Source organism: Centruroides vittatus, unplaced genomic scaffold (genome assembly GCF_030686945.1).
Source record: "Centruroides vittatus isolate TY-2023 unplaced genomic scaffold, ASM3068694v2 contig_863, whole genome shotgun sequence".
Classification (NCBI taxonomy): Eukaryota; Metazoa; Arthropoda; class Arachnida; order Scorpiones; family Buthidae; genus Centruroides; species Centruroides vittatus.
The window spans coordinates 1,045,208-1,071,947 of record NW_027122563.1 but is presented as its reverse complement, the minus strand read 5'-3'; the positions used below and the strand labels follow the sequence as shown (position 1 = coordinate 1,071,947).

At 25.6% G+C, this 26,740-nt stretch overlaps 1 protein-coding gene across 4 annotated transcripts in view; it reads right to left on the bottom strand.

Annotated features, from left to right (window-relative positions):
- Positions 1-26,740, bottom strand: part of Cnot4 (CCR4-NOT transcription complex subunit 4) — a 125,311-nt gene that overhangs the window by 51,913 nt on the left and 46,658 nt on the right. For 3 of the 4 annotated variants that reach the window (XM_067279317.1, XM_067279318.1, XM_067279319.1), the window contains exons 5-11: positions 19,361-19,407; positions 14,517-14,606; positions 8,084-8,231; positions 7,847-8,011; positions 7,384-7,451; positions 5,802-5,861; positions 2,995-3,213 (exon numbers count right to left, since the gene is read on the bottom strand). In XM_067279317.1, coding sequence (XP_067135418.1) covers positions 2,995-3,213; positions 5,802-5,861; positions 7,384-7,451; positions 7,847-8,011; positions 8,084-8,231; positions 14,517-14,606; positions 19,361-19,407 — 797 coding nt within the window. The remainder of the gene's footprint in view (positions 1-2,994; positions 3,214-5,801; positions 5,862-7,383; positions 7,452-7,846; positions 8,012-8,083; positions 8,232-14,516; positions 14,607-19,360; positions 19,408-26,740) is intronic. The other variant, XM_067279320.1, reaches the window with a different exon arrangement.

Here is a 26,740-nt window from a genome sequence, read left to right as displayed (position 1 = left end):
CAACTTTTTCAATGTATATGTATCTTTCACTATTTGTTAACAATTTATTCCAAATAAAAATACAACTATTGTGAAACTACCAGATCTTTTCTAATATTCTTTATTACAAATATCATATAAATTATACTTTGTAGTAGTTTCCTATCATGCAATCATCAGTCTCTCTATATGTAGACACTAAGTCACTGTTAACAAAAAATTTTTCTTCAATTATTTGAAGACAATCAGCTAAATGTTATCTATCTTGTTTTAAGCACATATTTTGTATCTGTTTTATCTGTCAATTGCAGCATATAACTCCATTAATTTCTCATTGTTAATTTTAAATACAGGGCGATTCTAAAAACTTTTTATAACTTATTATTTTAAGGTTTTGTTTCAATGTCCTTAAAGAATATTAGATATTAAGAAAAAAAAAATTATATTCTTGTATATTTTTAATTATTATTGTATTTCTAAGAAAATAAGTAAGAAATATGTACACTAATGAAATTATCATGAAAAACAGTGTTACATTTTACAATAGACTTCTACTAAACTAAATTGTTATAATATTAAAATTTGAACATGAAATAACATTAATTATATCACTGTTTTATTCATTGTTCTGTATGTTTATTTACTACAACATACAGACCTATAATGACATTTTGAATCAAAAGCTTTTCCAGGCAAATGCATTTTAGATTCTGGCATCTGTTTTGGCACTTCACTAATCCTTGTACAATATTAGATTGTTCAATTGTTGCTGACCTGAAAGACACTTCTTTATCTGGATACATCATTTAGCAATCTTGAGTACAACTGTTTCAGACCAGCTTGTTTGGTTCCAAGTTGATATAATCCATCATTCATCAAACTTATTACAATAGCCAAAATTTTGCAAGAATCTTCCCTACTTTCATCTACTACTGGGACTGGAATACACTGTAGTAATTTGTTCACTGGGCAGGAACTTGTTTTCATAGAGCCTTTTCATTTTCTTTGCCTGAAATTCCAGATTTATTTTAGACTGTCAGCATCTAATGCCTTTCTTATTTTAGAAGCAAAGAGGAAAGTAACAGGTGGACCAAATCCATCTTCACACACACCAGAATTTCAAGATAGTTTTAATGTTTCATCTGCTGTCTGAGCACTGATGAGCACCACTAGTTGATTTTAAACAGACAGCAATTGAAGCCTTGATTTTCATATTCCTGAGTTGAAGCTGAAACTTTTAGGGATTATGCTTTCAAATTGCAGTTAATTCATTTGTAGTTGTGTTATCATTTACTCTCTCTTTATAATCACTGTTCTTCTCATCATTAATAAAATCTAAAATGTCTTTTAATGATTCATTTGCAATATTCAACACTTCTTGTAGCAAAGATAAAATGTTCAAACCTGCCTTTATTTTGCAGCTAAACAATTGCCTTGTATAGAGGTATTTCAATACCTGAATGATAGAATCTGTTCTTTGTTACTAGATGAGCCACATACCTTCACTCCAATGAAGATTGTTTTTTTCCTGCAATCAGTGTGACCATATTTTCTATATCTTAGTTTGTTCTTTCAGTGCTTCCTTGGCTTTGATTATGTCAGGATTTTACATGCACAATTTTCAGTTGAGGCCAGTAATCTTCAAACTATAGATGATTTTGTTCATAAACTCTTTAGTTATCTGACTGAAGTATTGCTAGAGCAGAAAGAAGAGAAAAATATGTCAAAAAAATAATGCTATTTCCTCAGCTCTCTTAGATTTAAGAGCTCTTAACACTACAAACTTTGTTATGTGGTCCTGATAAACCAAGATATGCTTAAATTTACCATCAAGAGAGTTTCGAAACCTATCAGGTCCACTTGACAACGAGAATTAAATTCTAATGAAATCAGTGGTTTCACTACAGTTACTTTCTTGCAAGTTTTCTGTTTCTGTTCACAGAACTGTAAAAAATTTCTATATGCTGAGTAATATTAGCATATTATACTTAGTTGATAGCTCTTTCAGCATCCTATCTCATCCACCATGACCAACAGAAACACAAATCTCAAAGTATACTGAGTAATGCCATGTGAAATGTAGTGTCTAACTGCACTGTTTCCTTTTTCTATTGGCTTAATAAGTTTGTTTTTCTTGCATTATCATTATATCATACTTATTTAATATCCAATACTGATTAGGTTTTACTTCTCTTACTAGTTTCTAATACTTCTTGTCTCAAGACAAATGCTGTTTTGTGCAGTGGTACAGTACATCTCTTTAATTTAATGTAAAACAATTGCTTTATAATTTTTTATGAGTATTTTGCACAATATCCATATTTAAAACTCACAAAATCTGACTTGAATTCAACACTGTCAGAAAACTTGGGTCCATTAATGACAATTATTTTAACAATTAAATTTTAAAATTATCATTTAGTAAATTATTTTATCAGGAATCTAAAATATTTTTGCATATAATCATAGATAATATATGACATTTAAATTTAACATTAGTGTTTCTGAAACTATATTCAAATCAAGAGTTTCAGAAACACTGATTTTATCCTAATTACATGTATTTAGGTATGCATGCATGCATAAATTTTAATACTCAGATATCTGTAATTTTTCAGTTAATTATTTTAAAATTAAAATCAATCACATAACCTCAAAATTAGACAACAGAAAAAACTTAACATTTAAAAGACAAACTAAACACTGATATTTTTTTTAAATATTTATAAATGTATAAAAATAATTGTTTCTATTTTATCAACTTTAACCTTCAAATAATAAAGAAATACATTTTTTGTATAATTGTTTTTTTTTTAAAATTACTTCAGATCATTCAAAAGCCAAAGTTTTTTCTACAATTATTAATATTTTAAAATATTGAATAAAAATCAAATGCTAGAAGATGATATAGGTTTAATAAAAATATTTCAAAACTATTTCACTTTTTCTAATGAATAAGCTATGTTACAAATGCTCATAGATATTATATACATTTAAATGTTATGTTTAACTTACCCTTTATAAAAATCTTCTCCTGAAGAATGTCTGTTTTTATTATTTTGGCTGTTACTTTTCTGTTCATTTTTATGATTAGTTACTGCATGTGAATTCAAAATTGTTTCATTTAATCCATTTGGTCTGTTTTCTATCTTTCCAAGTTGTAATATTGGCCAGCCTTCTTTTTGGTTAGTTTGAATTGTACAAGATTGATTAGTGGGAGATGATGTGTTTTTTCTGAAGTAGAAAGGAAAATAATTTAATATTTTATATTAAGAAATACAGACAATTAATATTAAATACTTATTACACTTTGCAATGCAACTGAAGAGATTTATAAACTGTAAAGAAAATTTTAAATCTACTCAATAGACATAAAATATTAGAAAAGATCTTTTTGAAAACTACATTCTTATGCAGTTTATTTTAAAAACTTTTAATACTATCATTTGAATTGCTTTAAGAAAAATATTTAAAAACAATTTCAGAGATCAAAGAAAGAAGGGAGAGAGACAAATTAGAAGTGTTATATGAAAAGAAAATAACCGTTGCTTCATAAAAATATTAAAAATCTATTATATTTATTAATTGAAGAGTATTAATAAAAAAATGTTTATTAAGTGAAATAGTTATTTCAAATTTCAATTCCATTTAACTTATATATACAGAATACACTGAAGTGAAATTATTTCCATTTCATTAAGTACTTGCATATAAAATACATTTAAGTTTTATATAGCATTTTGTAGATTATTTACTGTAGACAAGCTCTATTGCATCTATTTTATCATTTAATTTCATTAAAAATAATTAAAAGTGAAAGTATGCCCAATTTTGTTCTTGCTGTAATGGTATTCTTCATCTGCCATTCCAGCTATTGAACTACCCACATCCAGTACAAAAATGCTTCTGAACTCTTATTGGTAGACAAGAAACAAATTTAATGTTGTCAACTTAATTTGCATATAGAAACGAACAACTATGAAAATGTTTACAGCAGCTTACCCATTAAAATTATAAAATAAAATAATAAGTTTCAAATGAAAGCATTGGAATTTAAAGCAATGCAAGTAATAATGTAATGCAAAAAATATATGAAATTACACACATCTTGATCTAAATATGACAATGATATTGTGGATCAGGCCACTAGTCTGCCCATTCTGAGTTGACTAATAGTAGCACAAAAACTTTTTCTGCAGTAGCCTTGGATATTTGTAGTAACATAAAAGAAGTGGTTTCATGCAGTTATTCCATGTTTTGTGAGATGGCTTGGTGTATTTGTTTCAACAACAACTGTTGCACAGTTTTCAATTCAACTTCAATTTTTGTCACTTATTTAGCTTTGTCTTCAAACATGGTGAAGTTATGCATAGCTTAATTTAATCCAAAATTGATGTAATGTGTCAGCAGCATTGCAGTCATTCATGTAATAAATTTTCACAATTTTGTGGCTGTATTGTTTCAGTGCAAATTTCCTTCTAAATTATGTTGACTGGGCTATTATATTTAATCCATAATGGACAGTCTCTCACTTCTTTAATTCATGACTTTAATTTCATCAGTTAAACAAATGAAGTACTACTATAAAATATTGTTAAATTAATTAAAGGTGAACAACTAAAGTGACATTGGACAATAACAGGAAAGGTTAGTAGCCTGACCTATTTTTAAATCTAGAGATATCTTTCTAAAGTGCTAAATGACATTTTCTAAAGTGCTTCTATTCAAAATGTTTAAGTAATAATACTATTAATAGCAACAATAATGCAAAACCTACTTTTAATTTTACATATTTTGAACACAGGCAGAATAATGCCTGGGTATCAATTTTCAGTTTATATCTCTGTTATAACAATTTCACTCGGCAAATATTTAAATTAAATGAAAAAAATTCTGATGCAACATTGATATACAGAGAAATCATCTTTGTTGAACAAAAAACATGTTTGTGGAACCTTTAAAAGAAAGAGTTAGACAGTTCAAATTTAAAACATTTGAATTTTGTGTCCCCCTACATAATTGGATGGCAGAGTGATATTTCTCACAAACTGTACATGCACAGAAAAAGATTTACTGTTGAGATAGCAGAAACAGACCATAAGTCATTTGAAAAAATAGCACTTGCAATCATGCAAACAAACTATAAAGTTTATAAAGCACTTTAATCCAGAAAATGGCCAAATCTTCAAAATATATAGTAAAATCATAAATGCATACTTTATATGTAATATCAAACAACCTTATTTTACCTATTTTGACCTAAATAGTGATTCGATCAAGATGTCAAAAGTGCAGCATTTAACAAAAAGCATGTACAGTACGTACATCTAATAACTAATGAAAAATCAGATCTTCCTGCCCTTACAGTAGCAAGAATTTTTTTTTTTTTTTGCAGCCATTCAGCCAATGCATTTCTGATGAAGAAATTTCAAACAACAGCAATATTAACTGGAAATGCAAATTATATAATTTCAAAAATATTCATTCATAGAAAAGTTCTTCATATCAACGTAAGTGTTAATCAAATATTATTCTTTCTTTTAATAAATTTTCTTATAATAATTTTAAAAAATGTGTGCATGCATGTGTGAACATAGTTAATAGCCAATCAATCATTAGCATAGTGATTTTATTTTATAAATATTTTGCACCTTAATTTGTGATCCACTCTAACATCATTTTTAAAATTTTTCTGTAATAATTCATATGATACAAAATAAAGCTAAAAATAAATATAATTTATCATTAAATATTCAACATTTACAATAAAAATATATTATTTAAAAATGTTTTATGATTTTCCAGAGAGTAAAAGCATTTACCTATTTATACTACCACCAACAATTTGTTCATGTAATTTTTTTTCATAATCTTGATGTTTCCTGAAAAGTATAATTTTTAATTATTAGAAATATCAAAATATAATCATGTATAATATTTTTTAAAAATCTGTTTATACTTAATAATAGTTATCATTTTAAGAATATTAAATTCACATTGAAATTGTCACTACAAAAATCATTAAGTTGTGCAATGTAGATATTACACACACACTACTATTTTATACAACAACATTACATACAATATATTACTATACTGTGTAAACATTTTCTCAAGTAAATACATGTAAGAAATCAATATCATGAATTTAAACAAAGGTTTAAAAATCAGGTTATTTCATTAACCTAAATTAAAAACTTAAAAAAAATTAACAACAAATTATTCAAAGTGCCAAAACAAATGTTTAATTTATTTTTGATTCTGTATCTATTCATAAAATTTGTTATATCATTCCACACATATTAGACTATTTTATAATTAAAATAATAGTAATATTTTAGTAAGTTTCTTAAATAGTTTAATATAATAATACCCAACTGTATATCATATTATGTTCTTAGCAAATGCATTTTGACTAAAACAGCATTATACAAAATTATATGAAGACGAAATCTAGATTGTGTTAATATTAGATAATGAATATGATTAGCATAGAAAGTATTAAAAAACGATTAATACAAAAATGTGTCTTAATTAACAAACAATAAATATTGAACAGTGACATGAATAACAGTAAACATTTGGAATGAATAGCCAAATCCATGGTCTTCCTCATGCTTTGGCTGCTTCTTGAAAAATTATCTAGAGTCAATTTCTTATTCCTAATTTCTTTTTTCCTTCTTAAACAATTCTTAGTACCAAGAAAATACTTCTCTGTCTGGCTACTTTTATATCAGCTAAGACTGAACACAAAAAGAATCAGTAATAGCCACAGATTCTTGTATGCAATATCTATTAGGACTACCAAAATTTAAGTTTATTATTAATCATGGATATTCTTATTTTCTTCTATTTCTTTCTTTTTATTAAAAAATTTTTTTGTGAGTCTACAGTCTCATAATTCCCCTTGGCTATGCAAATGATGATAATTTTATGCTCGATATAATAGTCATAGAGCTTGAATGAATAGATATGAGTACACACACATGTAAAACACTTAGACGAACTGAATTGCAAGCAAAGATAGCCATCTGCATCTTCTCTCAACAAGTTAAGGATATTTGATTTAATGAGTTATAGATTTTCACTATTTTTTTACTAAATACAAGAGTTCCTGAAGCAAGAAATAATAAATTAGCCATAAATGGGATAGTGCTGAATAATAATTATTAAATATTGGGCTAAAGTTAGATTTTAAATGATTTATTTAAGAATATACTTTATGTTAGCAAGTTATAAACAAATTTTTACATCATTAATTAGGAAAAAAACCAGTTTTAGTTATTTTCTTAAATTAAAATTCATAATAAAGTCATTCCCACATTAATATTAGAATTTTACATTTAAAAAAAATAAGGTTTAAATTTCAGCATAAAAAGAATTATAAATATTTTGAAGACTTGCCCTTGTTGCATTTCTTCTTTAGTGAAACTAGCAGCTTCATCACCCAATTCATGAAGATACATGCAATCCTGTCAAAAAATAATAAATTATTTAAATACAAACTTATTTTGTAAAACAAAAAATATTTAATTAATACTTGATTCAGAAAGATACCTATTCAAAATTAAACAATATTCAATTAAACGAAAATTTAATGTCAATATATACTTTGATTGTACTGTACATCAAGCAAAAAAAATTAAAATATTCAAATATTAAGTAATTTATTTACTAGGACAAGATGTCTATTATTTTTAGTAAATCAGCTAACTAGATTAAATATTTTATAAACAGAATACTTATATTGTTTAAAGCCTCAACTACAAATCAACTCCATAATATTTAAATGTAACTGAATTAATCAAATTACAAAACTTTTAAATTATATATATACATAATGTTAAATCAATGTCTTTATACTTACTGGTTTGGGACACTGTTGATTTTTTAAGAAATGACTACAATATTTTGTTGTTCCTAGAGAAGCTTTTAATGTTCTTCCATCTACATGAATGTTATTAACTACATGTATTGCTCTAAGAGCATCTTCTGCTTTATAATATGTTACATAAGCACTGGCACTTGGACCCTACATTATACAATAATTTTTAAAAGAGACGACAAATACATTTTAAAATAATAAAACAGTTGAATCTCTCACCTGTGAACCTGCATATGATGTACTATGATTTACAACAACTTTATGTATTTTACCAAATTTTCCAAAATAATCGTTTTTTTTCAGTACTTCAGGATCAGCTAATCTTGGTGGTAATCCAACCACAAAAACAAGATTTTTCTGAACAACTCTATAATATATTTAATAAATTTTTGTAATCAAACAATGTAATTTAATTCTAAAAAATAAACAATTATTGAAATGTTTGAACTAATATTTTTTTCTCATTTATTGTAAGAGATGCTAAAAAAGTTCTTTACATAAAAAAAAAAATACATGTTTCCATGCTTTCAAAATTAAATTTTTAAATGTTATATATGCTTTTTGGCAAAAACTACATAATATATGCTAATTTTAAAATTTACTTTGACAAGCATTTGCATTACGAAGCATTGTGTAAACATATACAATTAAAAGGAAGAAACAAATTATGGTGAAAATAATAATAAATTATATCTAATTGTATAATCATTATTTCTTGGCATCGAATTTTCAGGTGGCAGATTTCAAATCTGAATTTCATTGTTCACTTACATATATAAACAATATCTCAATTTCTTTAAAAAATATTCATTGAATATTAGAATGCAGATTTATTTTAATGTCCATTATTGAAAAGAAAACATACGGTTTCAAATTTAAAAAATTATAAAAACTAGCATATGCTTTAAAAAGTAATTTTAAATGGAGTGTCCACTATTTATTTTTCTATTCTAAAGTAATTTAATTTCTATAGTGTATTTATATTAATTTTTTTCTATTCATTTTAATGCTCTTAATTTTATATAAAATTCACTACTGTTAGAAAAGCGATTAAAATAACAAAATTACTTTTTCATATTCTATATAGAAATCACACAGTATTTCCCAACTGTTAAGCTCATAATTAAATTATCCATCCAGGAATATGATCAATTAAGGACAAGTGCTCCTAATGAAGAATTGAGTGTTCTGTAAAAATGAAATTAAGAATTTCCAGTCATATGAAATTAATAAATAATATGAAGCTTGCTGTTTTTCTAGTAAAAATGACAATAAATTTGATTTAGATAATTTTGAATGAAAAAAACTGAACAAAAAACTAATTTTTTATAGTATGATTTTGATCATGTAAAATTTTTCTATCCAGGCTAAGTTTTCTGCAGAAATAAAGCAAAACAAATATAGAAATATCAGCTTATAACATTTATAACTCCATTTATAACAATCATTTTTCACTTTACTTTATTGATATTTTTCTATTAATTTATATATAGAATATACACAAACAAACAGAAAAACACAATGAAGAAACAAAAATTAATAAGAGCCCTTGTTCTAATCAATCTCATATTTTAATGAAAATTAGTTTAATACAATAAAAAATAAAAATTACTAATTGACAATCATTTTATAAATGAATAAAATGATTTATAAATACAGTCAAATCCATCCTTCTTTAGCAATATTTAGTAAACAAAAAGAAATTATTATTTTAGCATGAATTATTGTTATGGAAAATTATCAAATTTCCCTTCTAACATTATTAGAGTAAAAATAATGTTTCTACAAAGTTAGACAATGTTAGAACAGAAAAAAACAGCACTGTTAATTTCCTCTAATAAAAGATTTACGTAATTATTACAGTTATTTGTATAGTATATGTTAGACATCAAAATCTGTCATAATCTGAATCTTCCTAGACAAAAATGAACTAAGAAAACAAATTAATTCTAAAACATTTCTTAAAAAGAATGATTTTTGTAATTATTTTAATAAGTATAATTCGCAAAACTAAGATCTCTGTACACTTTCTAAATAAGTTTAACATAGTTTCCTCATAAATTATATATGAATGTCTTAACATTGTAATTTACAGTAATTCTACAAGTAAAAGAGGCTTTAGGCACTAAAATACCAAAAATATGCTAAATCTGGGCTATGCACTACTTAATGCATATTGATTACAAAACCTTTATAGCAGAATTACTGTAGTAATAGAGTATCACATTTTATTCCAAAAACAAGTGATAAATTTAATTTACTTTATCATCATCATTGTAAGCAAAAGAAAATACTATGTATTTTAGTATAAAATAAAAATTGATGTATTGATGCAATGATAAATTCCTCCATAACGATTAGAAATGCAAATCACACAAGGAACTATATTTCTTATTGTTATAGAAGAATTTATCATTAGAGTAGACCATCCATTGTTTCAACATAATAATTCATTTTTTCTTCTGCCTTTAGAATTATTAGAGAGATATTTGCATGTTTTGTGATAATGATCAGCCTTTGGATGTGTATCATGTGATTGCTAAGTGTATTAATTTTTTAAAACTATGTGAAAGTATTTTTGGTGTTTCTGTTATTTCTTTTGAAAAACTTTTGAACCTTGCTGTCATTTGAATAGACTGGTGCATAGTTTTTGTTTTGTATTTGGGATTATTTAGTTCTATGTAGAAGTGGCACTACTACTTTAAATCTGTGTTGAGTCTAAGGAATTCAGGAGACTATCCATTGTTTTGATTTGATAATTAAATTTTTCTTTTGCTTTTAGGTGGATGTAGTTATTTTATATATAATTTTTTTGTTTATTTTTGTGTATGGATAGTTCTCTCAATTTTGAATTTTGACTGTGCTGATATTTTGCTTAATTTATAAATTATTGTTGGCGTTTAATCTTTGTATTTTATTTAAGTTTATATATATATATATATATATATATATATATATATTTCTGTAGTAATTTTTCTGTAGTAATTTGTTAATTTCTACACTATTGTGGTTTTTTATTCTTCTGTAACAGTTAATTGTAATTGGTGTATGTTTGTATATTCCCTGCATCATAAGTGAAACCAGTATGCTTAAATAAAAAATTTTTATCATTACATTGATAATTGCTATACCAAGATTTGACTGTATATTATATTTAAACATTTTATAACAGAAAGCAATATTAGACCAAATGTAAACTTGTACTGATAATAAATTAGCAAATACAATAAAAAATGCTTATTAATTATTATTTAGCATAAACTGACACAGTACTGGAGCAAATATCCAGCTTCTAGAAATCTGAAAATATCAGAAAGATCAGCTACTTTTGAGACCAACTAGTTTTGAATTTGACTTTAGTACATCCCTAGTTCAATGTGATATATACAGTAGACTCCCATATAACGCGCTGCCGTAAAATGCGAATTCGTACAACGCGACGAAAAGATTGCGACTAGTTCTCATACAGTGCGATAAACAGTCTCGTATAACGCGTAAGATAAATTTAACATTTTCACATAGTTTCTGATTTTTTGTTTAGAAAAGCAAATGTATGCACTTACCTGTTGTTTATATATGAATAGTGAAGCTGATAGTTTAAAGAAGTAGCGGTTTATAAAAAAATAATAATACATACTCATTTAAAGATATAAGAGGAAAATAATTTTATTCAACTTAAAATAAAATTATGCACTTCACTGTTTAACATTTATTCACTATCAGAAGTATCAACAAATAAGTTCCAACGATGCCATTTTGTTAATATTGGTTGTACTGTACAGTACAGATTTATCGACAACAGTTACAATTTACAGACTCCTGAATTTGCATAAATTGATCTGTCCCATATAATGTGATTTCCTACAGCATGGAATGTTTTCCCCATGTTATACGAGAGTCTACTGTATATATTCTTTTTTTTGTTTTGTTTTCTGTGCCAACACATTGTATAACACCAGTTCCAGTGGGAGTGCTGGTAGATGGTGTGTTAAAAATAGTTTTTCTTTACTTTCCATTGTTTATTTTATATTTTAAGTATATATTTAGCCTGAAAACTCAAAAATCTGGGAAAAATAGAAAACCAAGAAATCCAGAAATCTGGACCTCATTCAGTCTCAAGCTTGCCAGATATTTGGTATGGTACTGTTTTACAAATTTCAATAATTACAGTAAAAGTTACTAACTGCACTTGTATTCAATATTTTATTCACTGTCATTCAATTTTCTAGAATGCGCACACACACACACACACACACACACAAACATATTGTATTTCTTGTTATAAATTATTCAACTTTTTGTAATGGGTGATATGTACCGGTACATTTTACCTTATTAAAAACACATTTTGGTAATATTTCAATTTTTCTCAATATTTATAAGCATACTGACAAAAAATTCAAAACTTAAAAATAAAATTGATAGTTTTTAATATCTAGATATTTGCATGAACTAACACATTTGCTAACTTTTATTCATATACTAGGCAAAAAGCACTCAGGCCCCTCATCACATTTGGAAGCACAACCCTAGCATTTAACATAACTTTGTAACATTCTTTACATTTAGTATAATTTATAACAATTCTCTGTAAATAATATTAACCTAATTAAATAACTGTAAAATATAAATAAAAATATCAAAAATTAATGAAAAATTAATCAATAGTAAGACAAAATCAAACATTGTAATTTAAAATAATATGGAAGAAATTACAATCATCATCTTCAAAACTAAATTATGACATTTAAATATTTGAGTACTGTTTTCTTGTATAGGCACATTGTTGCTTTCCAGAACAAAATATCTTTTTCAGATTCAGACTTTTCCGTGAACATATCTTATGTCCTCATTTGACTACCATTTCATTTTTTTTTGTATAAAATTTGTTTCTATTCAAACAGTATCTTGGCGAGTGAAACAGTGAGGACAATACAGCTTTGTGTGTGTGTGTGTGTGTGTGTGTGTGTATAACATATATAAAGAACAGAAAAGTTATTGCTTTTCTCTACCTGCTAATGTAAGAAACTTTTGAAACTTCTTTGCACTCAATTTAGATATAAATTTAACTCATAACAATTAGAATATCAATTATAGATATATATCTTCTGTTCCAGCATTAATATTAGCTACATATTTGTAGAATACAAAGCCCAAATTATACTAATAATCAAATGAAAATTAATAAATTTAATACAAGACAGTAGTTTAGTTGCCTACCTGTAGTCCAAATTATGAAACAGCTGTGTAATTAATTACAAAGTCCTAAACAGACAGTTAATTTGTTCTATCATTTGATTACTAACAATAGCCAAATTAGTATTAAGTTATATAAAGTTTTCCAATAAAAATTTATTTCTATGACATTCAATTATTTCCTGAAAAAAGATTTTAAAAGTTCTTTTTCATATATTAAAAAACATGTTTTAAACTTTCATTTCTAATGAGAAAAATCAAACTAGAAAAATTGAAGTACTAATATTTAAATTCAAACAAAAAAAAAGACATGATAGATCTAAAGACACATTGATATACAAATTACAGTAATACTACTGACAAGAACCTAATATCAAACCACAAAATAATACACATTAAAAACAAGAAAAACTTAATAAGTAATCTTGGTTACATGCATTAAATCTTACAACAAATTTAGGTTTGAATATCTTTTGGATTCTACACATGCTACTAAAAAGTGTACCATTTTTTTTTTTTTTTTTTGAATCAAGACAGAACCTAACTAATGTGGATAATGTCATAACAAATTTCTGACAAATTGCTATTGGCTACATTTTCATAAAAAGTTTTACAGTGTGTAAAAAGAAATAACTTACTCTACTTGATTTTGGTGATTTCAGCAGAAAATTTAAAAAACATTATTGTATTTTCTGTTTCTATCTGCACTTGGTGCTGTATTTTACATGTGGCTCCTAGCCTAAGTCTATTTTCATTTTAAAAATAGTCAAAAACTTTCTCTGGTTTCCCTTGTATTGACAAGTTTTAAAAAACCACATTATTAAAAATGTTGTCAGTCATAATTAAAAATGTAATAGTCAAATGTAGAGAGGTTTGACAGTATTAGGCTTAAATTCAAGTTATTAAACCATCCAAAAAGACATCTAAAACCCTAAATTGAGAAAACATAACTTTCATTTAGAAAATGTGTATTTGGCATGCACTCTTTCTAGTTGAGAATATAAACATAAATATACTGTATATTCTACTTTTGTATCCTTTTATTTTGAAGTAATTTCAATAAATACAACAGATAATGTGTTAAAAATTAAAATCTGATAAAAATGCACTCATATTTTAATGTAATGACTATTTTCATGTTCCAGCCTGCCTAAGATGAAAAACCTGCTTAAGTCAAGAGTTTATAGAATTCAGTGCAATTCTGAATTTTACAGGTTTTACTGTATAAAATCATTAGGACAAAAACTATTGTACTACTGTATTTACAAAGCTCTTATTTATTATATAAAACATTTTTATTTAAATTTATTTCAAAATTCGTCAACAGAATTCCAAATTTCATAAGATTAAATGTATTTTGAATGAATGATAAATTAATTTATTCTTAATTTATTGTTGTTTACTTTTTTAAAAAAAAATAAAGTTATTAGTTCATATAAGTTTTTCATTTTCTTACCTAACATTTGCCAAATGTTTCCTATTTTCTGTAATTTTCTGTTTTCTTTGTAAATCTTTTTGTTTCTTTTCATTTTTTATCCTTTGCATTCTGTAAAAAAAGTAATATCCATTTCAAAAATGTTATTTGTCCAAAATTATTTATAAAATTAAGTTTATTTATTAACTATTACAGCAATCAAAATACCTTTGTAGAGAATAAAAATGTAAAATGTTTTAGAAATAATGATTATAAATTCCTTCCTAATTTTCAAATTATTTTTTTATTATTTATTTTTCATTTTTGCAGTAAGTTAAATATTGAATATTAATATTGTAATATTAAATAATAATATTGCTTTCAAAGTTACATGCACTAGTTAACTAAAAATTTACAAACAAGCAATTATTTATTGTGGACATCATCACAATGCCAGACTGCAATTTCTAATCATATTTTTAATTTATTTAATTTAAAATATATGCTCTCCACCTCAAATTAGTAGTGGCTTGCCCCTGTACATCATACTTTTCCATTAGCAATGGAGTGCAGTACTATCTAACTCCTTTCAGGGAAAATTTTTGAATTGAAATAATGTGACTTCCAGTTTGCATTGGAAGTTTGTATATAGTTAATTGGGGCCTTCGGCCCCTAAGCGTTCCATATCTGGTCTTGTGTTTCATTTATCTAACTTCATTGTCAAGATTGGGGAAAGTTGGATGGACGACAGATGGATGGGAATTTATAGGTCTACAATTTTTCAAATTGCAGCCCAACAAAACAGTATACATTTGTTTTTGTTTGATTTTTTATCACTTGTTTTGTATATCTGATAGTAACTTTTAATAAATTAATATGTTAAATAATTACTCATTAATGAACTCTTATGTACATTTGATATGATTTATCAAATTTAATAAACTATATTAAATTTTGTTTCTCTGAAAACATAATTGAAATTTTCCAGTATACAAATTATATTTAAAAAGTTTCTGAAATTTGTTTTTATATATAAACCCTTCACCACTAAATCATCACATTAAACAAAAATTTCCTTAAATTATTAACTATTTTCATCAAATTTCCAGAAATTAACTCATAAGTAAATCATCATTGAATTTTTTACTTACAAATATCAGACATGTTATAACAAATGTAATGGTAAAGCAAGAGAATCTTTTATGACTGTTGTGCCAAAGTAATACAATGCAATAACATAGCACGCCACTTTTACTTTGTAAAAAAAAAGATCTATATCTAATTTACTAAATATCCAAAAAAAGACTATTTAAATTAGGTTATTCCACACCTGATCATTTCAAAAACATTTTTAAGAACCATGTAAATAAATTAGTAATTCATAAAATGAAATGTCTTAATTCAGCTAATATGTTTTTTATTTTTTAAGGTTTTTCAATATTTTTTAACAAACTTTTCCTTTTATGACACTAAATTATTTTACATCCATATTCCAAGCACAAATTAGCCACTTCAGTTATATATATTTACTACAAAAACAGATTTATTTGTCCCTGCTGGATCAAGCCTTAAGCCTTCTTGTAGCCTGATTTATCTCAATTGAGTTCTGATAGTCTTGATGGTTGTGCTTACTAAACAACCCACCAACTAGCTATATGGGCTCACCTGCACTTGCCTGACCCCATGAGGGAAGACCTAGGGGTAATATAATTTTAAGCAATAATTATGATAATAGGAGTATATATCTTTGTTCCTCCAGGAAAAGTTTCAAGCAAATGCCTATGCACATTACTGGTCATTAAATGATAAAAATATGCAAATGTAATGTGAATAATAGTCTGGTGTAGTCCTATAGTCAATGATCGTTAAAGATAGTAAACAAGTATGAAAAACTTATGAATTAGTCTTTAAAAGGTACTCTATAAATTGTGTTCTACAAGCTATGTTGCATGTTGTGAATATATGAATTTTATATAGGATTTATACAAAAACAGTCTTTTTAAAAAAACTGGTTTTTGAATCTCAACTTTTCTGCGTAACTAGTTTTAATTGGTTTTCAAATTTTTACCCCAAAAAATAGAGATAAGGGATATTTACAACTTAATTTAAAACTTTCATTTATTTAATATTTATAACATTTCAAAAACATAAAATAAAAATCGACCATCTACACAAAACAAATGCTACAAAAATCACATTAAACTATAAAATTTACTCCATAGTAAACCATAAAGAAAAAAACACAAAATAATATTTTGTAGGTATTCATTATTTCTTATTTTTCATAAGAAAATATGATTTTAGAAAGCAAACATCATCTATAGATCTATTGCTCAACCGTGTCCTTATTTTACACACAAAATTGCCAGAAATAAAAAAAAGGTCTCTCACTTGCTACTGAGCTGGGTTTAATCATCTTTAAAGCATTAAATAATAAATCTAAATTTTTCATTCTTCTGTTTGTACCTTCTAATACTAAAAACTCTTTTATTAGTGTCTTAGGGCTGGGTGAAGTCACTTTCCAAGTTCTTGAAGATATTTATGTAATCGATCTTGCATGACTGATTTTGGGGCTGTAACTCATGAAGGGTCGCTTGTAGAGGCATGGTTCCTTTGACTTTTTGTTCTTATGAATATGCTCTACAGCTCTGATAAGGTCCCAACCTTCTCATTCAAAGCTTGAATTGAGCCGAATTAAATGCATTAGGCTCAAAAACTGGGTTTTTACTTGGGAAAACCCATTTTCAAATTATACAAATTTCTTCAAAAAAACCAATTTTGAAAAATTGGATTTTAGAAACTGACAAATAATTATAAAACCTGAAGTATCTGTAAGTAATAGATTATAAATCTTTTCAACCCAAATATAATAAGTGGAATTTTGAAATAATTATAAAGTAAAGAGAATGTACATCAAAAATCATAAGAATAAAAATAGATGAAAGTACTGTCAGAAAATTAATTATAAATGCAACACACAAATGTTATTTTTCACTACTCTATTTTTATTTTACTGTTCTGTGGGCCTAAAACCTGCTGTTGTGCCATTTAAAATCTCTCTATCTGCCATAAATTGCAAAGCCTTTGTAACAATTATTTATAGCAAATTTTTAACTGCTTGCAAAGGTGCATAATTGCAAAGGATGCCATTTGAAAAAAAAATATGTTATATAAACTACTTTATACAAAAATATCTAATTCACATTTGATTTACTTTATTGTATTTTAATTTTTAAAATGTTACTTGTTAGTATAGAGTATATACTCATTTCATTAACTTAACTTTCAGCATTACAATACAGTATAGGATGAATTTAGGTTTTCTTAACAATGGTTCATAACAGAATATATAATGCTTAAAATTTTTGATTAAATTATTATGTTTCATCAGAAATTTTGCTTAACAACTAATATAATAAAAATTCAAGTTCCTTTACAATAGGTATTGATTCAATTAAGAAATGAAAGTAGAATAAACTTTTCATAAGCTGTTTGAAAAAGTTTGCTAGTTTTTGCACTGATAATACTCCTTCTACAGTGACATTTTCACTCAAAAATGTTTGACTGGAAATAATGAATATTCATATAATCTAATTCCATATTATTTTATCATCTTGAAAACTGAATAAACTTGGATAGACTTAATAAACTCGAAGGAAAATTTAAAAAAATTACTCTAAATTTTTCCTTGGAGTTTAAAAAATAGCTCAGTTTCAAATACCCAGTATGTCTTCCTAATTTACAAAACATATCTGTTTACTGAGAATTTACAAAGTAATATATAGGAATGAGTGAGATTAAATTTATATGGAAAATTACCATATTTACTCGCTTATAAGACGAGGTTTTTATCCACTTTTGACTGCTTCAAAAACCTAGGTCATCCTATATGTGCGAGCAAAGGATTCTTTTCGTTTTTGTATAATCTTTGTAAACTGTGTAGTCACATTTTTTACCAGATTCTCACCTTTTGGTGTTTAAAAACAAAAGTATTTTATCTGAGTTGTTTGAATTGTTCTTGTGTATTGTCAGGAGTAAAGATGAATAGCAATGGGAAAAGCAAAGCTTTTGAATTGAATTCCAAAATTACACAGGAGCCCAATATAAGTTTTAATTCATTTCCAAATGAAAACAGATGATTATTTGGAAATCAGAATTTGAAGAAACTCATAAGTGAAATTGATGAAAAATGGATTCAACTGTTAAGAATTGGCAGAAAAGGTAGCTGATTGTCTAGCTTTATGTGAACAAATTATGTTGTTGATTTTACATGATTTTTCCTTAAAGTTTAAAATGCCAGTAATTTTTGTGGGACAATGTGTGCATTTACATCCATTTGATATTTTATTTGTTATTAAACAAAATAAAATTAGAATTGTATTAACAAAACTAATTTTCTTTATTTTGATCTTTAAAGTCACACCTCGTCCTATATGCAAGATTGTCATATATTCGAGTAAATACGTTATATTTCTTATATGTTCTGAAATATATTTATGACAACATATGTATGCATGCATGTTTTTATACTTGTATTTAAAAAATCTTTATTACCTAAAATTATTAACATTATAATAATAAAACCAAAATTAAGTTTTTATCACAATTATTAAGCAGCAAAAATGCAACTATACTCAAATATATAAATTTACCTATTGAAGACAATGTAATTCCAATAGAGAAAAATACAGCAAACTTAATTACAAATATAAGAAAAAAAATTATTTTTACAAAAATAAAACAATTTGCATAAAATTTTTTATAAGATGATCTGACCAATCTTGTATGAATAAAACATTTTAACGAAGTAATGATAATGATTTCATGATGCAAAAATTACTCTAAGAGTTGAAACGCCATTAAATTAGAAATTTAAAATTACTTACTCTTCTGGTGTTAAAGGCTTAAAATCTGCAGGATCTTCTGGATATTGCTATTAGAAAAAGCAGTTTTTAGAAAATAAAATAGCAACAATAAGATAAATTTATGTTGTTATAAAAATTGATGAACTTTAATAAGAAATTAAACTTGTAATCAAAATAATAACTATGCTAATTTTAAAGAAAGGTGTTTGCCATTTTCTGTCATATTTTAATAGTTTCATTTTATACACTATTATTACTATTATTAATTATTGTAAAAATATAGTTTTAAATTTCAAACAAGTTAATCATATATTTTACAGTTTACATTTTGTAAAAGTAATTTTCAACAGAGGCTTATTTTGCATTAATAAAATATAAATGAAGCCTAAAGGCAACAAATACAAATACAAAATTCAATACAGAAATGGATCACTTGTTTATATAAAACTATAAATTTTTTTTAATAACATTTTTGATTAATGCACTATTATTTTTATATAAAATGACTAAAATTTATTAGAAATATTATAGATATTTAAAAATGAATTATTAATAAATACCAATATACTCTAATAAGGAATTTTTCCCAAATTCATCTAATTTCACTTACATACAGGGTTCCTAATCCAATTTTTGTTTTAATTTCTGTGACTTTCCCTGACTTCCCCTGATCAACTTTGTACAAATTCCATGACCCTCATGTCCCTTACAATATGGCACTTTGATAAAATAAAACAGCATTTGACTTCCTATGCACATATGTTTTGCTGCTCCAATATTTTAATTAGTTATTTTTTCTGATTAACAGTTATATATTTTTTTATAATTGCAAAATTATTAAAAACTAGCAGATAAGCCTGGAGTTGCTCGGGCAGAAACTAACAGTAGCAAAGATTAAGATTATTAGATTATAGCCGATCTTACCCATTTTCATCGGGTGCAAGAACTATGATAATCTTACTTGAATAAAATGACCAATTTTAAATTCTAAAATCTAAAAAAACTTGTTTGGAACATTATATTTCGAATTTGGAATGAATTCAAATATTTGTTCAAATTCGTTTATTTTGGATTTATTGTTTTTGGGTTACCCAAACAATGAAAATGATTAAAATATAGTATATATTTTGAAAATTAATAAGTATGTGCCACTATTTAATTCTCTTCATTATTAACACTTTATACTGACTAAAACTAACTCTCCTTTTCCCTGGGAGAGTTAAATTTCCAAAAATTCCTTCTTAATGTGCATTCTCATGGCTTACCCTACTACTGTAAAGTGCAGTTAAAAATAATAAAAAAATTATTTAAAAAAAAAAAAAAATCACATAAAATAGTATAATAGAAGCTGTTTCTTAGGATAAGCCTTAATCCTCTCCCTCTCCCCATGGGAGAATTTCGAAAAATTCCTTTTTAGTGCACATTCTCGTGATGTACCCTAACTGTGTACCAAATTTCATCTTTAAACTCCTAACCATTTGGGCTCTGCGCTTATTATTATTATTATCATCATCATCAACCCATCTCGATTACATCGTAAGATTAAAATTAAAATGTATTATTAAAATTCTGTTATTAATCCACAACCATGAATCTACATGGCTTTGAAAAAAAGAAAAAAAAATCAATTTGTTTTTACTATTCATTGACAAATTCTATATAATTCATGCACAAAAGTATATATTTATTAAATTTATCTCTCAATAAATTTCTGAACTTTATAAAATATTAATAAACTGAAAAAAAAAAAAAAAAAAAATCAGAAATTGTTTTGTTACACAATCAAAATTATTAAAATGAAAAATGATAAATAATATCATTTATCATTTTGTGTACTGTACTTTGGAAAATTTTTGAGAAGGCTTGGGAGAAATTTCGGGTCTTGAAAATATTCTGCACTCCTTTTTATACGTTGTATTGCATCACATTACTTCTTCATGCCTGCAGATAATTACACTTACTTAGTCAAGAAAATTGTTAATAAAATCAACAAGGAAGCAAATTTCCTGACTTTTTAACGACTTTTTAACAACTTTTAACAAATTCCCTGACATTTCATAACTTTTTCTGAACACTAATGAAAATCCCAGATTTTCCCTTACTTTCTAAGTCTGTAGGAACCTTGTATATACTAACAATCAATAAGGTTTATAATCAGGCAAACAAAATATTAGAAGTTTATTCAATGATTACATTGTAACAATTAAGTTGTGATTCAGAGATAAATCTAAAAATTACTATTGTAAATAATTTTATCACTATCTGAAATTATAGATTGTCACTTGCTATAGTTTGCTTAGCATATTTTATAAAAAAAAAATCACTAATTATACATTAATAATGGAAAAACAGCAATTTCTATACACAATTTCTAATTCAATAACAACAACCATAATTTAAAAATTGACATATATCAAAAATAAATCAAAAGTAAAATATAATTCATTAATCTGTCATTACTTAACAAAAAATATACATTACATATCTTTAATAATTTCATAGCACTTCTTGAATATTTTACAATGTTAAATAATACTGTAGTATTGTATAAAAATATTTGCTATTTTCTTAATGAATTTGATCAGAAAACAAAGAGGGGTAAAAGTTGAAAAATTGATACATAAATATTTTCTCAAAATTTACATACTAAGGTTTTATCATTCATTATAATAAATTATAAATAAATGGTTTCATTTAAATTCAAGAGTATCTAAACAAAAATAATACATATTATATCTAAATTTTAATGAAGAAATCAAATCTAAGTATTTCAAATATTTTAATAATTATTGATTAAACTGTAGTAATTGGATTTATAGAGAGATTATAAGCAGAATTTTTAATTGAATATCTATTTGTTATTTCTTCTTTAAGAATTTTTAATCTTATACTTTAAATTCTGTTTTCAAAAACTTTTTTATTATCTTAAACAATAATTAAACAAATGAATGGAGTATTTGTATATTTTGTTCATTGTGTTCACAATAATGAAATTACCATTTTCTGTCTTTGAATAATTTTTTGTAAGAAAAAAGGTATATTTGATTAGTATGCAGTTATACTGAATCTAAAATAAATTAAAAATTTAAAAAATCATGAAAATTAATATGATAATTCAAATACATTCTAGAATTGTGAAAACAGGTTAAGTGAAAAATATCAAATCAAAATACTTGTTAACAACAAAAGTAGAGAAAAAATGATAATCCAAAGAATCTGTTTAAATAAAATTTCTATACTTTTTTAATATATTCTGATATTGTAACAATTAAGTTGTGATTCAGAGATAAATCTAAAAATTACTATTGTAAATAATTTTATCACTATCTGAAAGTATAGATTGTCACTTGCTATAGTTTGCTTAGCATATTTTATATAAAAAAAAAAAAAAAAAAAAATCACTAATTATACATTAATAATGGAAAAACAGCAATTTCTATACACAACTACCGTATTTACTCACATATTTGACGTTGGTGTGCAGTTTTTAGGCTGCAAGGCCGTAGTCCCCCAAAGGGTCTAAAAGAAAACCCGGGTGTAGCGAACACCAATGATTCAGTGCCGTCATGAATAGCTAAGTATAGAAGTTAGTGCCAAATAGCTGTTTAGTAAGACGACTTATAACTACTTAATACTAATGAAACTGAACATGAGCACAAATCTTAATACTTAAAATTATAAACAGAAAAATAATCACAAACATGATAATTTAGTATAGTAAAACTACTAAAATGAATATAACAAGTGGTTCAGCTTCAAGCTTATCACCATAGTTTGATAAAAAAAAAGAATCATTTTCATTTGTTTTCTTTAGTAATTCATCTATTCCATTCTTTACAAAATTTGAGAGTCTATTATATTCCAATAATAGGCTTACTCTAATGCAATCTGACCATCTTGTTAGACAATTAATATATATTTTCAGAAAAATTTTCAGAGAAATATATTATATAAAGCAAAAAATACAACAAACATAAAACAGTATAATCTACTTTTAAGTAGATATAACCAAGAATTGATAAAGGTTAGTATATAAGATATTAGTATTCATTTATGTGGTACACAAATGCAATATAATAGTAAAATTCATTTCTGCATAAGAATTATTTGGAGAAACTGATTTTCATAAAAAGATAAAAAAAACAAGAAAGTTTGTTCATATTCCATAACACATTAATAGCATAATAATTAAGATAGCACATAATTAGTTGTCACCCACAACCATACATTGAAAAATTACTGCAATTCAAATTCTGCAGCTGTGATTCATTGCAATTCAAAATTTTGTTTAGAATTAATTTAGAATTCAGTACTTCATCTATATATTTAGTCTTTGAATACATGTGACTAATAAATCACATATTTTAGTTTAAGTTTTGAATTATCAAAATTGTAGATTAATATAATATAATAATGATTTGTAAATCTAGAAGCTAATTATTCAGCATTAAAAATATTCATGAAACAATATATATAGTGTTACATGTTTTAAGAAAGTACAAAATACACACAAAAATATAGGATATACAAGTTAAGAATTACAGGTGCCAACAATAAGAAATTCATTGAGCTACAGTTTAGACATAGAGCTCCGATATAATTTTTTTTACAAAATGGCAAAGATATGAAATATATAAATATATTTTATGTATCTAGATACTAATACAAGATCTCTCTCTCTAGTCTAGTATCTAGGTATAGATACAAATATTGTACTTTTAAGTAACTGTAAGATACATTTTAAGGTATTTTCTCTACTTTTTCCACAACTTAGGTTACAATACCCAATATTATTTTCTAAATTATTAGTTCAATCAATGTCATTATCTTAATTACTACTTAACATTATCACTTTTAATACTAGAATTCTGCTTATTTGTAATAGGTTAGATAACTATATTTTAACATCAACATACTTTCAAAGATATTATCTGAGTTTATTTTTACATATGTTTAAAATTAGTCTCCCAGTATCAAAGGTTCATTCAACTGGTGCTGACAACATCAGAATACTATTACACTTTACAAACAATTTCAGGGACTGTATGCCTATGGATTTGTCCTACAAGCCTAGTAACACCAGTAAATCAGCTGTTGATTCAGGATGAAGAAGTCTGAAGAAGCAAGAAATCCTCATTTGCATCATTTGAGGTTTCAGACTAATTAAGACATTGTCACTGCATGTTTCAGAATGGATACTATCTGCAATTTCTAGAAAATTCAGAAACAAGAAATATATTTTCATATTTTCTTTAATGAACATTTGTAGGCCAATTAAGGAGTGACAATATGTATCATTATCTATATATCACAAGTACATACAATATAGAAACTGTATCTAGATACAGATACAAATCCTAGAAAATGCCTACAGAGATACAAGATAAAATGTAGTATCTAAATGCTCCTTATCATATCAAAATGAGTAGTATTTAGTAACTACATAATAATTTAAAATATACCTGTTATAAATATCTGGAAAGCTATGTTAACAATAACCTGTATTGGAACTATCATATACAGATTTTATATATATATATATACACAACACACATACACACACACAGACACACACACACGCTAGGGTTTCTCAAATGGGATCCCAGTTGTATTTTTTAACCCAGGAAATTATCCTGGAAAATTTTTCTCATCCCAAGAAATCCTGCAAATTTCTTAAAAATTCACTTTTTTCTTATTTTGTGTTACAGTTGAGGAGATTTTGTAAATAGAAAGTAAAATTAACTCAAACTGAAAGAATACATTTGTATTTATTAATTTTAAACCTACTTATTAGTTTTTTAAATTTTTGCTTGTTATGGCATGTCACAAATTCTCAATAATCAATACATAGCTTATTTGTGGCAGGACTCTGAAAATTCTTTACTTCTCAGAACCTGTAATATCTGGAATAATTGTGCTTGTGCTGTCTTAATTTTTAATCATGCCCAATAGCTTCAATAACTGCATAACACCAGGTTGTGAAAATTGGGTATGGATACAAACGAGTATGAAGTATGCAAGTATAAAGTGTTTCTTCATAAACCTGATTATTAAAGCCAAATGAATTGCTGAATTATCAGGCTATAAGCTTGATGCCACTATTAAAGTAGCCAAGGTAAACAAATCAAGAATACTAGAGAGCAAAAGTAGTACTGCAATCTCGAAAATGAACTAGAAATCTTCTAGGCTAGAGGTAAAAAAACACATAACATCTGTCTTCTCTTAAATGCATTAAACACGACTCCACTCACATCAATTGAATCAGAAAGGGCATTCTCGGTAGCGGGACTTTTCATTACTAAAATAAGAATCAGATTGAGTGATCGGAGTATTCACCATCTTTGCTTTTTAAAATCTTAATACAAAATATTATTGTAAATTTTTATGTTTTATTTAAAAAACAAAAGTTACCTTTTAAGTTAGAAGTTTAATCTAGGTTCTTTTTTTTTAAATTTTCAACTCAATTCAAAGCATTTTGTTGTTGTTGTATGCAGTTTCCAGCAAACTTTAATAAATTTTTTCTATTTATGAAAATTTCTACGTAATTCAAGAATAATTTTTAATATCTATCTTACACAGCATTATTAATATAATTTTGGAGGTTGCAGAACATATTAAATTACTTTAAAAAATAAAAAATAATTATATCATTTGATTTCAAGATATTCTGTATATCTTAAAAATAATTAATTCTATCCCAGGATTTCTCAGGATCCCGGGAAACAATTCACTTTTTTCCAGAAATCCCAGGACAAGCAAAAGACCAGGAAATGAGAAACAGTAATACATGCTATTATGTATTTAGGAATTTTCAATTACATTAAGTATATCGTAAATAGGAAAGTACTTAAAACATGCATTCAGTCTAACTTGCATTATGCTATTGTAGTATGGGGGCTCTGCACCTAATTACAATATAATCAAACTATAAGAATCAGTTAGTGAGAATCCTTTTAAACAAAAATTATTTCAGTGGCAGATGACTGAAATAGAGCAGATAGAAAATAACATCTCCTGTACATTAAAAATTTATTAACATTTTCTACAATTATAATTTTGATATAAATTATATGAAAATTATTACAATGTTTAAATGATTTAAATGAACAAAGAGACAAAATATCCCATCAGATATCCTGAAAATAGAATACTTCCAAAAAAGTGATTGACAGTTGGTCAAAACAAATGATAAATGTATAAAATATTGAAATGCAGTTCAGTGTCAGTTGGCACAATTTTGTGTTATGACTTTCCCAACACATTTGCATCAACTGGCACTGAACATATTAATCCACAAATAAAACAAAAAATATTAATACAACTCTGTTAAAAATAAATTATGTAAATTTTTAATAATATTCTATTGAATATATAATTAAGCAACTTTATCCATAGATACTA